This window comes from Ranitomeya imitator, chromosome 4 (genome assembly GCF_032444005.1).
Source record: "Ranitomeya imitator isolate aRanImi1 chromosome 4, aRanImi1.pri, whole genome shotgun sequence".
Classification (NCBI taxonomy): domain Eukaryota; kingdom Metazoa; phylum Chordata; class Amphibia; order Anura; family Dendrobatidae; genus Ranitomeya; species Ranitomeya imitator.
The window spans coordinates 186,208,590-186,223,547 of record NC_091285.1 but is presented as its reverse complement, the minus strand read 5'-3'; the positions used below and the strand labels follow the sequence as shown (position 1 = coordinate 186,223,547).

Genomic DNA, 14,958 nt, shown 5'->3' with positions numbered 1-14,958 from the left:
CACCATCATTGCTGATTTCATCACCTCCATCATTGCCTCCCCCACCATCATCATTGCCCATCACCTCCATCATTGCCTCACCCCACCGCCATCATTGCCTTATCACCTCCATCATTGCCTCCCCCACCATCATTGCTCATCCCCTTCATCATTGCCTCCCCCACCATCATTGTCTATCACCTCCATCATTGCCTCCCCCCACCTGCATTGCCTATCACCGCCATCATTGCCTCCCCCACCATCATTGCCTATCACCTCCATCATTGCCCATCACCTCCATCAGTCTCCCCCCACCGCCATCATTGCCCATCACCGGCATCATTGCCTCCCTCCACCAATATCATTGTCCTTCCCCACCACCCCTCTCTCTCACACACACAAAAAGCACCACACCACTCTCTCACACTCACACACAGAACACTGCACCACATACACACACTCAGGCACACAGCCACACAGCACAGATCACCTCCCCGCAGCAGCAGCACATCCTAGCAGCACATCTGCAGCCTCTTCCTCGCCAGCAGATTTCTGTCTGAGACAGCGCACTGAAAATTACGTCATCCAGCTGGGCTGTCTCAGACAGAAAGCAGGACACCAGGATGTGCTGCGCTGTGTGCCTGCATGTGTGTGTATGTGGTGCAGTGCTTTGTGTGTGCGTGTGTGTGGTGCGGTGGTAGGGCTTTACATGCGGGTAGTTTTAGCTCCAGCCTGTGGCTAACACTGCCCGCTATTAAAGAGAAATGGTATTCACACCTCTCCATGCCCATAGGGACGTGAGGAAGCGTGAATATTAATTTTGCTTTAGCAGTGCGGACAGGATCCTGCCTCCAGCTGCTGCTAGGCTGGCACAGGGTGGGCCCCCTTGACTCAGGGGCCCCATATCCACTGCCTAGGGGCCCATGGAGCAGAGAAGGCCCTTGAAGCAATGGGGGCCCTAGGCCAGTATGCCAGCAGGTGTCAGTGCCTGGGCCCACCAGAGAATCCTCCGGTTTTCCGGTGGGCCAGTCCGAGCCTGCCAATAAATATGGATAACATTACTAGAACAATCTCCAATGATCTTTCCACCTTTGGTAGCTCTGAACTGCCTTGGGTGGGACAAGTTATGGTAGTCAAATAATTTATCTTCCCTAAAATCTTTAACATTTTTAGGATCCTCCCAGTGATCATACCTCAATTCTACATCACAAAAACTCAAAAGATACTGAACAATTTCATTTGGAACCATAAAAAAGCTAGAGTAGCAACAAATATTCTATTTAACAATAAGCTACATGGAGGTTTGGGTCTTCCTAACCTTTCTGCATACTACCTGGCAAATTTAATTAAACAAAGTAATTGCTAGTTCACACAGAAATCCATTCCTGTATGGCTGGACCATGCATTGGCGCATAACAAATACTACCCCATCAGAGATCTTCTATTATAACATCTTCTTAATCCTAAGGTACAGGAACCAAAACACGCAATTTTTCCAGCCATCATCTTAGCCTGAAAGAAACTAGCTACAGCTACTAATGAAGTGGAAAAAAAATGGCCAAAAACCTCACCCTCTTGTCAGTTCATGCTATTTTCAACCACAAGCTGCCCCCTTCCTGGTCCTTAGCTGGAATCATGAAGATCCAAGATGTACACAATGGGATAGATTTTGTTCCTTTTAAAGATTTAAAAATGAGACATAACCTCTCTATGACGGATTTTTTACATTATCTGTTACTAAAAGACCATATCGAATCTGTTCAATCTAGTAAAGCCCCACTGTCTGAAGTAGCATGCAATCTCATTAATAAAGTTGATCATAAAATCTTTTGGAGTAAACATTACGTTTATAATATCTTCAATAATGACTCCTCCTTTACTAAAACATCCTATATGCTCAAATGGGAAACAAACTTGGTCAGGTCGTTCACCCCAGAACAGTGGGAAAATACATTGGATTATTCATATTCCTCCAATATTTCCATGCTACTTCATAAATCCTTTTTAAACTTCAGCCAGATGGTACTTCACTCCTGTTAGGTTAGCTCATTTTAGGAACAATTGTTCTCCTTTATGTTGGAGAAATTGTGGTCAACAAGACTCTTTATTGCATATCTTTTGGAATTGTCCTAAAGTAAGGACTTTATGGTAGCGGCTTTTCTCACTGATCACAGAACTATTCAATAAAAAAAATTATGATCACTCCACAGATGGCCCTCCTTTCAATCGAGATGGAGAGCTTCAAATCTGCTCATAGACAACTCTTGATTCATATTTTCTTGTAGTCAAAAATTCCATTGCTTTTTCATGGAAAAATGCCCTACCTCCTAAGTTGTGCGATATCATTGAGAAAACCTCTTTGCATAGTTCTTTAGAACTTAGATAGACTTTAGCTAACATTTTCCATCATAAATATCTTAAAAAATGGGATTATTGGACCTCAATTTTCCCTTAGATTTCTGTCTCATCACCGAATCCACCTAGATATTGCTTGTCTCTTTCTTATATATGTGGTAATATTGTGTTTAACAAATCCTACCTTATAATTTGTTTAGTTGATATAGTTGTACTGTTACTTTGTTTTTTTCGCTTATATTTCAGTGTAATTTCCCCCTATTTGATATTTTGCAACAAACTAAATTCTCCCTATGCTGTTTCCTAACGTCCCCCTTTCCCTCTCCCCTCTCACCCTCTCTGTTAATAAACAAACCCCTCCATTCCCTCCCTACTTACCCCTTTTCCCTTACCACTCTCCCCCTTGTTAATTATAAAAGATTCAATAAAAATTATTGGAAAAGAAGTCTGAAAAATTGTAAATTGAGTTATGAAAGTGAGATATCTATGGGGCATCTGTTACGCAACACAAAATGATTACGGTAATTACATATATTTGTGAAGTTGTGTAAGGTTTTATGCAAAATATGCAGAATGAAAAGACATGCTCTTTAGATAGCTGTCTGTTGTGAATTCTGTTGTCGAACTCCCTCCTGTGGTCGTGAATGGTACTTCGGCGAGTTCTGTCTATGGACTCCCTCTGGTGGCTGTGAGTGGAGCTGCTGCTTCTGAGGTTCCTTACACAGGTGACGTGGGTTATCCTGTGGTTGGCTGCTCTATTTAACTCCACTCAGATCGTTACTCCATGCCAGCTGTCAATGTTCCTGCATTTGTTCAGTTCGCTCTTGGATCTTTCTGATGACCTGTCTATTCCAGCAGAAGCTAAGTTCCTGCTAGTTATTATTTGTTCATTGTTTCCTTGTCCAGCTGGATATCATGATTTTGTCTTGCTAGCTGGAAGCTATGGGATGCAGAGTGGCATCTCCGCACCGTTAGTCGGTGCGGAGGTCTTTTTGCACACTCTGCGTGGTCTTTTGTAGTTTTTTGTGCTGACCGCAAAGATACCTTTCCTATCCTCTGTCTGTTTAGTAAGTCTGGCCTCCCTTTGCTGAAATCTGTTTCATTTCTATGTTTGTGACTTCATCTTAACTCACAGTCAATATATGTGGGGGGCTTCCTTTACCTTTGGGGAATTTCTCTGAGGCAAGGTAGGCTTTATTTTCTATCTCTAGGGCTAGCTAGCTCTTAGGCTGTGAAGAGGCGTCTAGGGAGAGTCAGGAATGCTCCACGGCTATTTCTAGTGTGTGTGATAGGATTAGGGGTTGCGGTCAGCAGAGCTCCCACATCCAAGAGCTTGTCTCGTGTCAGTTTAACTATCAGGTCGTGCCGGGTGCTCCTAACCACCAGGTCATAACAGCTGTCAGCCCAACAATATTTTAGCAGTTCGTATACACACAGCTATCTCCTCCGACTCTTCTATTATCAGAAGCGCTCAGCTCAAAAAGTACTTTTGTGTTCTCCATAAGAGCCACTGCTAGGCATCTCCAATGGCGGCTTATGTCTTAGGGAAAAAAGAAAAAGCATTCCGAAATCACACATGCCGGATTCTTCAGACCCCTATCATCTATCAGGGGACTATCATTAACATTAGACTGTGAGCCAAACCAGTTCCTTTTTGGCAGTTAGGGAGACCATTCGTCAAATGTGTACAGGGGCCTTAACATGATATTCTTATTTCTGCTTTAAATTATATGAAAGGACACATTGTATAACCTTTGCACAGCAAAAAATAGTTTTTTATCAGCAGCCTACTGGAAAAGAAAAATTAGATGAAATATTTATTGTCACATTTCAAAAGCCAGACACATTTTACTGATAAGAAATTGATAGAGATTTTGGCTCCATCAACGTGTCCTTTTCACCTTGTTCCAGTATAAAGCAAGGCGCTGTCAAGCTATGATTCACACAGTTCTTGTTTGGTTCTGGTATTCAAGGCTTACAACCAAGAAAAATACCACCATGAAGATCACTATTGCCTTTCTCTTGTTGTCTTTAAGCTGCTGCTTTACTCTACCAGTTGACAAAAAAGGTTAGTAACATAAATGCAGCTAATCATAAAAATAACAATACATGTTTCATATTTTTGCTATGTCTTTTTGTAGATAAACCAGCTGCACCAGTGCCAAAACATGTAGTAAAGCCTGAGCCAAAAGTTCCAGAAACTCAACCAAAGCCTGTTCCAAAAATACCCCAGCCTGTTCCTAAACAACCACAGCCTGCTCCAAAAATACCCCAGCCTGTTCCTAAACAACCACAGCCTGCTCCAAAAATACCCCAGCCTGTTCCTAAACAACCACAGCCTGCTCCAAAACCAGTCCCTAAACTAGACTGTCTTATACAGCTGTTGAAGGTATGTTTTACATAATTATAAAAGCTTATCTAAATAATAAAAAAAAGCATAAAAACACAAATTGGTGAAAATGGGAGCTATTCTGCTATTGGGCATTGGGATGATGTTCAATACTCCTGCAGCTATTCAGAATAGTTATGCTATTAATCGTGCAAAGAGAATATTTATGCAAAGGAATCTCTCATTCTCCCATAAAATGCAGTAATAAATGAACAGTTTAAAAAGAAACTGTAAGTATATTATAAAATATAGAAATAGTGTATTGGCTGAATTGGTGCTTGTCCATTAATAACTATTGATTTTATGTATATGCCCAATATGCCCACCATGGGAAACCTTCTGTAGAAGACATATGCGAATCAGGATGAAAGTGCACTGGGGATGTGTCAATTCACTTGGAGTAGTTTATCCTTTACCCAACCCCAATCTACTTCCTGCATGATTTTCATATGACTTCCACAAACAACAGACTAAAACCAGAAAACCAGGAGGATGGAATCAATGAAGAAGTAGGGTTAAATCAATCCAGAATTAGCCACAGGTAACCATCCAAGAGTCAGACAGGGGAAGCGAAAACACTCTGGGTCAGTTATCAGAATCAGAAACCAGGTAGTACCTTGCTAGAGACAGTATACACCTATAACTGGCAACGACTTGCAGTAGACATACGCAAATCAGGCTGGAAGTGAACTGGGTGGGGCGTCACTGTACCTGGAGTGCTTCTTCTAAGTGCATTGACACTAGTGATGAGTTTACCTGTGCAGGTTCAGGTTCTGGTACTCAGATCTGTACCCAAACCTGAACCAGAACCCGAACCCCATTGAAAATAAAGGAGACACGAACTTTGGATCTGGAAAAAAATCTCTATCTCGCCCCCGGACTTCCCTCAGAATGCTGAACATTAACATGGACTTCCAGGGGAAATTCATGTTCAGAATTTAGCACCGGACATTACTTGTCAGATATGTACCCCAAACATTAAGTTCGGGTTCGCTCATCTCTAATTGACATTCATACCCACCCTCAGTGTACTTCTGGCATGATTCGAATATTGCTTATCGCATATCACCTATGATCAGAACAAGGAAGATGAAATCAGTGCAGTAGCAGGGTAAAATCAGTCCGGGATCAGACACAGATATCAATCCAACAGTCAGACAGAGGCAGCAAAAACACTCTGGGTCAGTTATCAGAAGCAGGAAACAAATAATAGTACACTAAAGTCCGTATAAGACTATAACTGGCAGAGACTGAGTGTCAAATAGGCTGTGGTGCTCAAGAATAGTCTGCTGACCCACTCCTGTGGATTAATCAGTGACGCTCATAAAGTTGGAGTGTCAAACAGCGCAGATAGATTGTGCTTTGTATGGGGAACACATATGCCATTTGATTTTTTTCTGTTTTTGAATGATTTTGTGGAATTGCACAAGTCAAGAATGAACTGATTTTATTCTGCAAACTGTTATGGGATCGTTTGAATTCATCCATCAAATCTAAATCTGCATTGTTAGCCAATATTAAAAAAAAGATAATAAATATTAATTACATAAGGACTGTACCTTTAATGTTTACAGTCCAAACCAGGTGGGATCCTAACCTAACAAAAATGTCATTTTGTGGAATTTACCAAGTCATGGATGCTTCAAAGCTCTGTGCGGGAATTGTTGTTTGTAGACATCAACACAGTTAAAGTTTTGAAATTTCAATTATTATAGGCATTATTCTTAAGCAAAATATACTTTGAAATACTTAATCTCATACATTAACCTCTCTTTTATTAAAACAATTTCAGAAAGATGCTCCTGCACTGCTGAAGAATTTAGGAACTCTCCTATGTAACTACAATGTAGCAAAGGTAAAGATTTCCTTTGGTTACAGTGTTTATGGATATTATTCTCTTTTGGTTTGGACAGATTGTTTCTACACATATACCAGTTGTTTAATTTTTTTTTAAATAAATCGATAGTAGAAGTGAAGATCAGAAACTTCTTAACACTTTGTAGACTATTAGAAAAAAAAGCCACTTTCTTTTCTTGGACTGATATTTTACTCTCAACTCATGGGTAAAATCTGTCCAGAGTTGATAGTTGCTGCCTAAAAGAGTCTATGGAGAGGATAGGGTAGAGGAACATGAACCAGTTACAGGAAACAAAGGCAGAAGCACAGACAGAAAAGTTCACCAAAAAGGACAGTTAAACTTTAAAAATGCAGACTAATCAAAAAGTAATTCTAACAAATGATGTATGTGATTAAAGTGTATAAAAAAAGAAAATCACTTCAATCTTTAAAATGATACAATTATAGTTGAATTTGTATTACATTTCACTGAAAAACAATGAATCAATGGCTGTATGGCTGGGATCACACATGCGAGAAATACGTCCGAGTCTCGCATGGTAATACCCAGCATTGCCGCCGTCTCTCTAGAGCGGAGCATGCAGCTCCATTTTTTGCTATGCGGCCGCACTCTCCACTCCATGCGAGACTTGGATGTATTTTTCGCACATGTGATCCCGGCCTATCAGAGATAAAATAATGGTGGAAAGTATCTGTCTTACTTAACCTTTGTTCACACTGTTACAAAATGAGTAAAAAAGTAGTAATAGATGGTAGGTGTGTATTGCAACTCGTTTCATATTGCTGTTGCTATGTCCCTCTCTTAGGACATCCAATCCACACTCTCTCCAGTGTGCAGATCATTACTATGGTCTCTATTGTAATTACTTTATAAGCATAATAAACAAACCCAATTCCAAAAAAGTTGAGACACTGTAAAATGTAAAGAAAACAAGAATGCAATGATTTGGAAATCTCTTATAGCCATATTTTATTCACAGAATAAAAGAACATAGGTCACATATCTTAAGTTGAAAAAAAATCTGTTACATTTAAAAAAAATTAACTAATCTAAGAATTGACGACAGCAACACAACTTGAAAAAGTTGTGTCAGGGCGATGTCTACCATTATGTAGTATCCCCTGTTTTTTTTTACAACAGTCTGGGAAGTGAGGAGCACAATTAGTGGAATTTTGGGAGAGGAAAATTGTCACATTCTTGTCTGATGTAGGATTCTAGCTAAACATTCCATGATCCTCTTATTAAATTTGGAGTATCTTACAACTGCAGTGCATCTTCACAATAAACTGTACTTCAGGCGGGGCAGATGCACCTTTCTTGCGTAATTTATGCCACTTTTGTGGCATATATTTTGAAAAATTTGGCAAGTACTTGTGTAAAAACTTCAAAAGTTGCAAAATGTTTGCCCAACATCAACTTGTGCAAAGATTGTGACATTTCAAATTGTTCTATGACAGAATTATGATGAAATCACCTTAATTAATTGGGTCTTCAACCAGACTTATATCTGGTTACAACGCTTAGTACTAATTTATAACACTAACCCTCCCTCAATGTGATAATTTATTTAGAACAAGCTGAATAAATGGTATATATACCCCTAATTACTTTTTAGTAAATTAGTAATTTTTATTACTCGTTTTTTGCTTTGACTTATAAGAAATGTTTTAATGCTTTATTTTTATTTATTCTTTTTTAGAGAGATCAAAATGTTGATTACTTTCTTTCCTTCCTGCAACAAGTAGACAAAGTCCTGGTAAGAATTTTTTTATCTGTAAAATCAGTAATAGGTAGAGGCAGACGTTAATCTGTATGCAGGTCCTGGTGCCTGAGGGAACCCAAAACTTCCTCTGCCACATAAGGTTTTGAGCATCTGCAGCAAAATAAAAACTAGCTGGGGTTCATGCCGAAATAGCATTTATTACCTAACCAGGGGTGTACATATACAGAAGAATGCCCCTGTCCAAGAACAATGTATAAGACCCTGGCAGTCCAACAACTCATCATAATGCCAATACCATCTGCTTTGGAGGTAGAAGTGGGCCCCCTTACTTCTTGGACCTTTGTACGGTTGAACAGGTTGCACCAATTGCTTGCCCACACCAAATCTAAACACTATAACCTTTTAGTTCCATCCTGGTTATACGTTTATACCAACTGTCACAAAAGCTAGATGAAAACCAAATAACTGTATACTAGTCTTCAGTGACCACATTTATCAACCTGATAGTACAAATATTTTCTGATTCTTACCATTGAGTTTTTATTGAAGGGTACATTATTATATGAGAATTTCATAATCACAAGTATTATGCTAAAAGAACATCATAGGTGATTTAGTAACTACAATATGAGTAAAGCAACTTAAATATGCATGTTAACATTTTATACAAAAGAATAAAGAAGTAGTGGTGCATTGACCCTTTAATGTAGCACAAACATGTGACTGTGTCCGGCACTGTAACTCAGTCCTGTTCATTTGAATGGACTGTGGTGTGCACTGTCACTATGTCCTGACTGCAGTGACAGTTCACTTTGTAGATCTGAGGAGCCTCAGAAGTGGGAACTCTAAGATCAGCAAAGCAAAATGTCACTGCAGTATTTGACACTGTAATGCTATGTGTTCAGCACTGTGTTTATTCCTATCATTCATATTGATGGGCTATCATAAGATTATACCATCGATATAGAATCCCAGAAAACCACATTAACATTGAATTTGAAAAAGCAAACAACTAACATACATAACATGCATGTTAACTTTACATAATTTAACACATATTGTTATATTTCACAGTTTACTTAAAAAACCCATACTAGAATACAAAACTTGGAGACTAATGTTGTACAAAAGCCAATGTACTATACTGAAATTATATTTAATGACATTTGTATGAGGATTGTAATATTTTTCCATTTATATAACTTAGCAAGAAGTTGGCTGCACTATAGACAACCTTCTGGGCTTTTCAGTGGTAAGATGATATTATTTTTCTATCATTTGTTAATATTTGCTCAGATAGTAATGCCGAGGAGACAGCCAAAATATGTCACTGATTGCTCACAACGTATTATATTGCTATAATCCAAATAGTAAGAGTAAATAAAAGGTGTACAAATGGAAAAACTTGATGATAGAAGTGTTTACACAGTATTAACCCAAGAGACCTGCCATGACGCTAAAATGACACTAAGTCAAGTAATTTTGCTGGAAAATCCTAAACACATCTGATTGAATGACATCTAGACGGCTGCATTTTTTTGCAATAGTATTCTAAAAACAGCACAAAAGAATAAAATATAACCCCAAAAAAGTAAATTATTATGTGATTCCAACTAGCTGCCCTATGAAGTCACACAATCAACAAAATAAATATTACTGTTAAAATGAAATCTTTGAAACAGAGACATACCTTATTGGGGTATAAGTCACACCTAGGCTCTGGTGGCTGAGAGCAGACCCTTATGATAACGTCTTTGTTTTCTACGCCAGTTAATATAATAAGTAATTGGGTCTATCATGTGGAGATGCTGATTGGTTCTAACTCACTTTACACATTTTTCTTCTGCTGGCCACATCTGACCATATTAATTTTACACACACTGAGTTGCACAAAGTAATTCCACGTTACAATATGGTATTTATATACAATATTGTAACTTGGAATAACCTGGAATATACAGTATATATGTATATGTACACATAGATAGATAGATAGATAGATACATAGAAGATAGATAGATAGATAGATAGATAGATAGATAGATAGATAGATAGATAGATAGATAGATAGATAGATAGACAGATAGATAGATAAATAAATAGATACTGTACCAGGTTGAATGGAGTCAAAAATAAAAATCCCGAAAGCTTGCAGAAAATATATATATATATATATATATATATATATATATATATATATATATACACATATATACTCATATATATATATATATATAAATATATATATATATATATATATATATATATATATACTTTCTGCAAGTTTTCGGGACTATAGGGCTTTTGATTTTAACTCCTTTCATCCTGGTATTTATATGAAGCTGTTTTGGGGCCATAGCAAAAAAGAATTTCAGCCGGAAGCTGATATATTCTTTGTCTAAATTTAATAAAGAAAAAAAAAAGAGAGAGAAAATGAAAATGAAAACATTGAGACCAGAATTAATAATTGCAATGGTGTGTGAAAATATGAAGTTTTCAGCGCACAGCATATTTTTGAATGTGGCACAAATTAACCCCCTGTTGCATTTTTCCCAAAAATGTTGTTGGGTTTTCCACCCATGCACCTATTTTTTTTTTTAAGTTGTGGAAGATGCCTTATATTTTGAAACCTTCTTCATGAATAGGTTCACTATGAATAGCTGCTCAATTCACTTGTGCGTATTTGAAGCGGATACTTTTAATGTCTACATTACACAATGAATCTGACTGCTTTTTTTTTTACCAGAGAACCACCAGATTTTGAAAAGAAGGTGATATTTAATAATCTCGTGCAAACATAATTTTGATTTCTTTTTACAGATAATCAATACTCAAAATGCTGCACAACTAGCTAATGAAGTTTCCCTTGTCATGTTCAATTTCCTGGTAAGAATTATTTTCTTTGAGTCTTTTATATGGATATTTTCCTGTAACTTTGTCAACCAATGCTTAATATAGTAATTCTCTTGATTTTCTTTTTTTGGTGTTGAATGTACATAAAATAAAACATACAATATTTTTTTGCTTCCCTATAGCAAAACATCATTGAAAATGTCGTGAAGATCTTGGTAAGAAGCAATCTTTGTAAATGTTACACTGTTTATTTAAAAAAAAAAGTAATTTAGTATAAGTGATAATAAGTGATATAAAAGGTAAATGGTAATTTATTATTCCAAATCTCATTATATAAATTCATAACTGGAGTTATTTTATCCACTATTATTTTTTAGGACGACATTCCCCTCATCGGTGACCTGATAGTAAGTCAAAAGTCTTAATTTTTCACCAAAATGTCAGGAATTATTAAAAGCAATCTGATAACATAGGGTGTATTTTTAATATAATTTTAGAATGATGTTCCTCTTACACAAGATGTCCAAGATCTTGAATGCAGTGTGCTGGTAAGTATATTCACAAAAACTATAATTTAATAATTAGGTTTAATAATTTAAAAATAGAATAATTGCACTTACATATGTACGCTAAATGGATATATTTCAATCTCTGAAATCTTCTTCTTATCAATATAGAACCATTATCTTACACAGATTGCCAACATTCTGGTAAGTTTTTCAAGTTGTATTGATTTCATTTTTTCAAAGAAATGGATGTCCACCACATTTTCATTTGCAAAAATAGTTCATGTAACCACAGCCCAACACTGGTCTCTAGATGTACACAATAACTTCCTATGCTGCTCCAACCAGGGATGTATTCTGCAGGTTGTGCTGTAAACACTCTGCCAATAAAAAAGAGTTGGCTAGTACTGTAGTAATCAAACAGGTATATGGCACACCCAGTGAAATAGAGTTAGCTTGAGAAGGATGCTAGTTCCTCTGGAACCAACCACTGAGCTTCTGTAGACCAATAGTAGACAGAGTGAATGAACTGCCTTAAATAGGATTTATTGTCAATATTTCATATCCATTGGTTACATTGCAGTAAATACATTATTACGTTATAATTTCGGAAGAGGACCATTCAACAGATTTATAGGCTATGTTCAATGAGTATAGGTCAAAAAATTCCAAACTGCGGAGTGGGATTCCCCTGAAAAGAGACAACCAAGATCCAGCTGTATCAAGGCCGGTGGTGTGCAACATACACCGCAGGCCTTGATACAGCTTAACAGCTGGATCCTGGTTGCCCTTGTTTAGAGGAATCCCACACCGCAGTTTGGACCTTTTTGACCTATACCCATTGAACTTAGCCTATACGTCTGATAAAGGGTCCTCTTCCGAAACGTTAGTGCATTACTGTAATTACCACGGGGTAACCAATGGATTTGTAATACTGGCAATAAATACTATTTGAAGCTTCTCCAAGTGCCTTTAAGTGTTCAGTTTCTTCATACTGGTACTATGTTTCACTATACTAAAGTAATGCCGAGCTAAAATGATCAGGTCTCTAACAGAAAGTTCAACACACAGCAGTATCTGGAGTTTTGTGTTTACTACTGGGGCTTGAGTATGGAAAGTTTCTGACTTGAATGTGGTCATTGCTGTAGAAACATGTAATGTCATACATACTAGTGTCATCATTTTCTTTTTTATTACAAATGGAATTTTGGAAAACTGTGTTGCATATCAGTAAAAAAAAACTATTTGGGTGCGCACATCAACTATTTTACATGTTTTTGCTCTATAGTCGTGTTATAGTTACATACATGATCATTATACACTATAGCTCTGTAGTATACAGCCACGGAGCATCTCTTTAGCATCATACAGTCTCCTTTATGTGACATTTATATGAAGATGTTTAATCATTAATAGACTAAGTATTAATTCAATATTTAGACACAGGGAAATTTAGAAAAAAATTTAAAACATTGCTATATTTTAAGAAAACTCCATCTGTAAACTAATTTTGCCATGATTCATGAAGACCAGTGTTTTTCACGCCAGTCTTGTAGAGGAAATACATTGGAGTCAGATGTTTCTGACTCATTAGGAGGAGCATAAATGAATTTGAAGCATCTGAAAAGTGGCACGCGCCTCCGTGTGTTCCTCACTACAAATTTACCCCATGTAAGATTTGTGGCAGAAGGAATACCACCACTCGTGATAAATTTTACAAGCAGTAGTTGGCATGCCCTGTCCTGCTCCAGCTTCACCCACTTTAACAGAGCTGTGTGAAAATAGATTGAGACCACCAAAGGTCGCCACATTTTAGCACAGACTTGAAATAGGACAGCATTTTGTGATTTTGTAAAGCTTTTTAAACCAGAATTTTGACCTGAAAGCTTTGATGAATCGGGCTCATCATGTTTATAAAATAAAAATGTATTTTTGATCCTTCTATTCTAAAGACCGTTGTTGCTGATGTTACTGGAGGGATCACACAAATCATCGCTGGGCTGTAGAGAGGCACAAAACATTTTGAAACCAACCATGAATAGTAAGTATGATGGCTTACAAAAGCTTAACATTCATAAGCAAATTTTCATTTACAATGAAATCATTAAAGGTTATTTGGGTGCAAATATAAGACTACCTTCCAAATAAAAACATCCCATAATCTATTAGCCTATCCAAAGCCTATCCAACAACAGAACCATTGATGTTAAGGTTCAAAATTGCATCAATTGCGTGGTGCGATTGGTAGTATTTATAGGATGATGAGCACGCATCCGAGTGCAGTCCAATATACAGTATGCCAACTCAAAGAATTGGTAAAAAACTGGAAGAAAATAAAGGCGCAATAGGGTCTTATCTGGGTATAAGGAGATAAATCCTATTCAAATTTACTCACCAGATTGAGCCCTTACACAGGCTCATAGAAATGTAAGCTGGTGCAGATCCACCAGTCTCCTCGTGACCAACCAAAGTGAAAAAAATGGGATGAAAGGGTAGATTCTTCTTTGCGCCGCTTAAAAGATATAAAATCCAAAAATAGGTAATTCAATGAAAGTGTTCGCTTTATTCAACGCGTTTCGGAGCAACAAGGCTCCATCATTTTTTGTGTGAAAACATATTTGACTTCACATTTATAATGATAGCTTGTGAGATGATAGCATCTGCTTGCCTATACATTTGGCACATTTGTGTTTAATTAACTACTTGTATTAATTGTAACAATTCTTTTTCAGGTAGCATCATGGTGGCTCGTGATACATTTTTCCAATCTCCAATCTCTTCTATTTTCACAACTAACTGTCTCCTGTTTATGCATATCATGTAAATTGCATATACATGTATGGGAGACCAATGTTCTTCAAAGTCATAAATAAATAAGCCTCTATGCACACCTGTGTCCTTGTATTTTTTTACAAAGTTGCTGTGGAATTTTTTTTATAATGTTAGAATAGTAAGTTTCTGACGGAACTGAGGTTTACAAAAATGCTCAAAACTCAACTAATCTTGAACTAATCATCACATGTTTTATGGTGAACTGCTAGACACAGTTTCTTACAATAAGAAAATCATTTCAAAGGGCTTCATTATGATTTCAGATCAATAAATTTGTTAGCTAACCAGAAATGGAACCTACACATACAAAAATCTAAACCACCTCAGTCTGGAGGCAACTGAAACCATTTGTTAGGGCTGGCGGAATGCACCAAATAAATATAAAGACAGTAATGTGTTGTTCCAATACTTGGCGCTGTCCTTTGCTCCAATCACTCTATTCACATACACAACCAGAGGGAAG

General features: G+C 37.2%; 1 protein-coding gene across 1 annotated transcript; it reads left to right on the top strand.

Annotated features, from left to right (window-relative positions):
- The first annotated feature begins 4,177 nt into the window (after positions 1–4,177).
- Positions 4,178–14,550, top strand: LOC138674017 (uncharacterized). Its single transcript, XM_069761997.1, has 12 exons — positions 4,178–4,402; positions 4,476–4,723; positions 6,516–6,578; positions 8,281–8,337; positions 9,512–9,556; positions 11,125–11,190; positions 11,340–11,372; positions 11,535–11,564; positions 11,655–11,705; positions 11,835–11,867; positions 13,616–13,704; positions 14,396–14,550. The coding sequence occupies exons 1-11, from the start codon at positions 4,270–4,272 to the stop codon at positions 13,667–13,669; spliced, it is 813 nt and encodes a 270-aa protein (XP_069618098.1). The 5' UTR covers positions 4,178–4,269; the 3' UTR covers positions 13,670–13,704; positions 14,396–14,550.
- Positions 14,551–14,958: the final 408 nt, after the last annotated feature.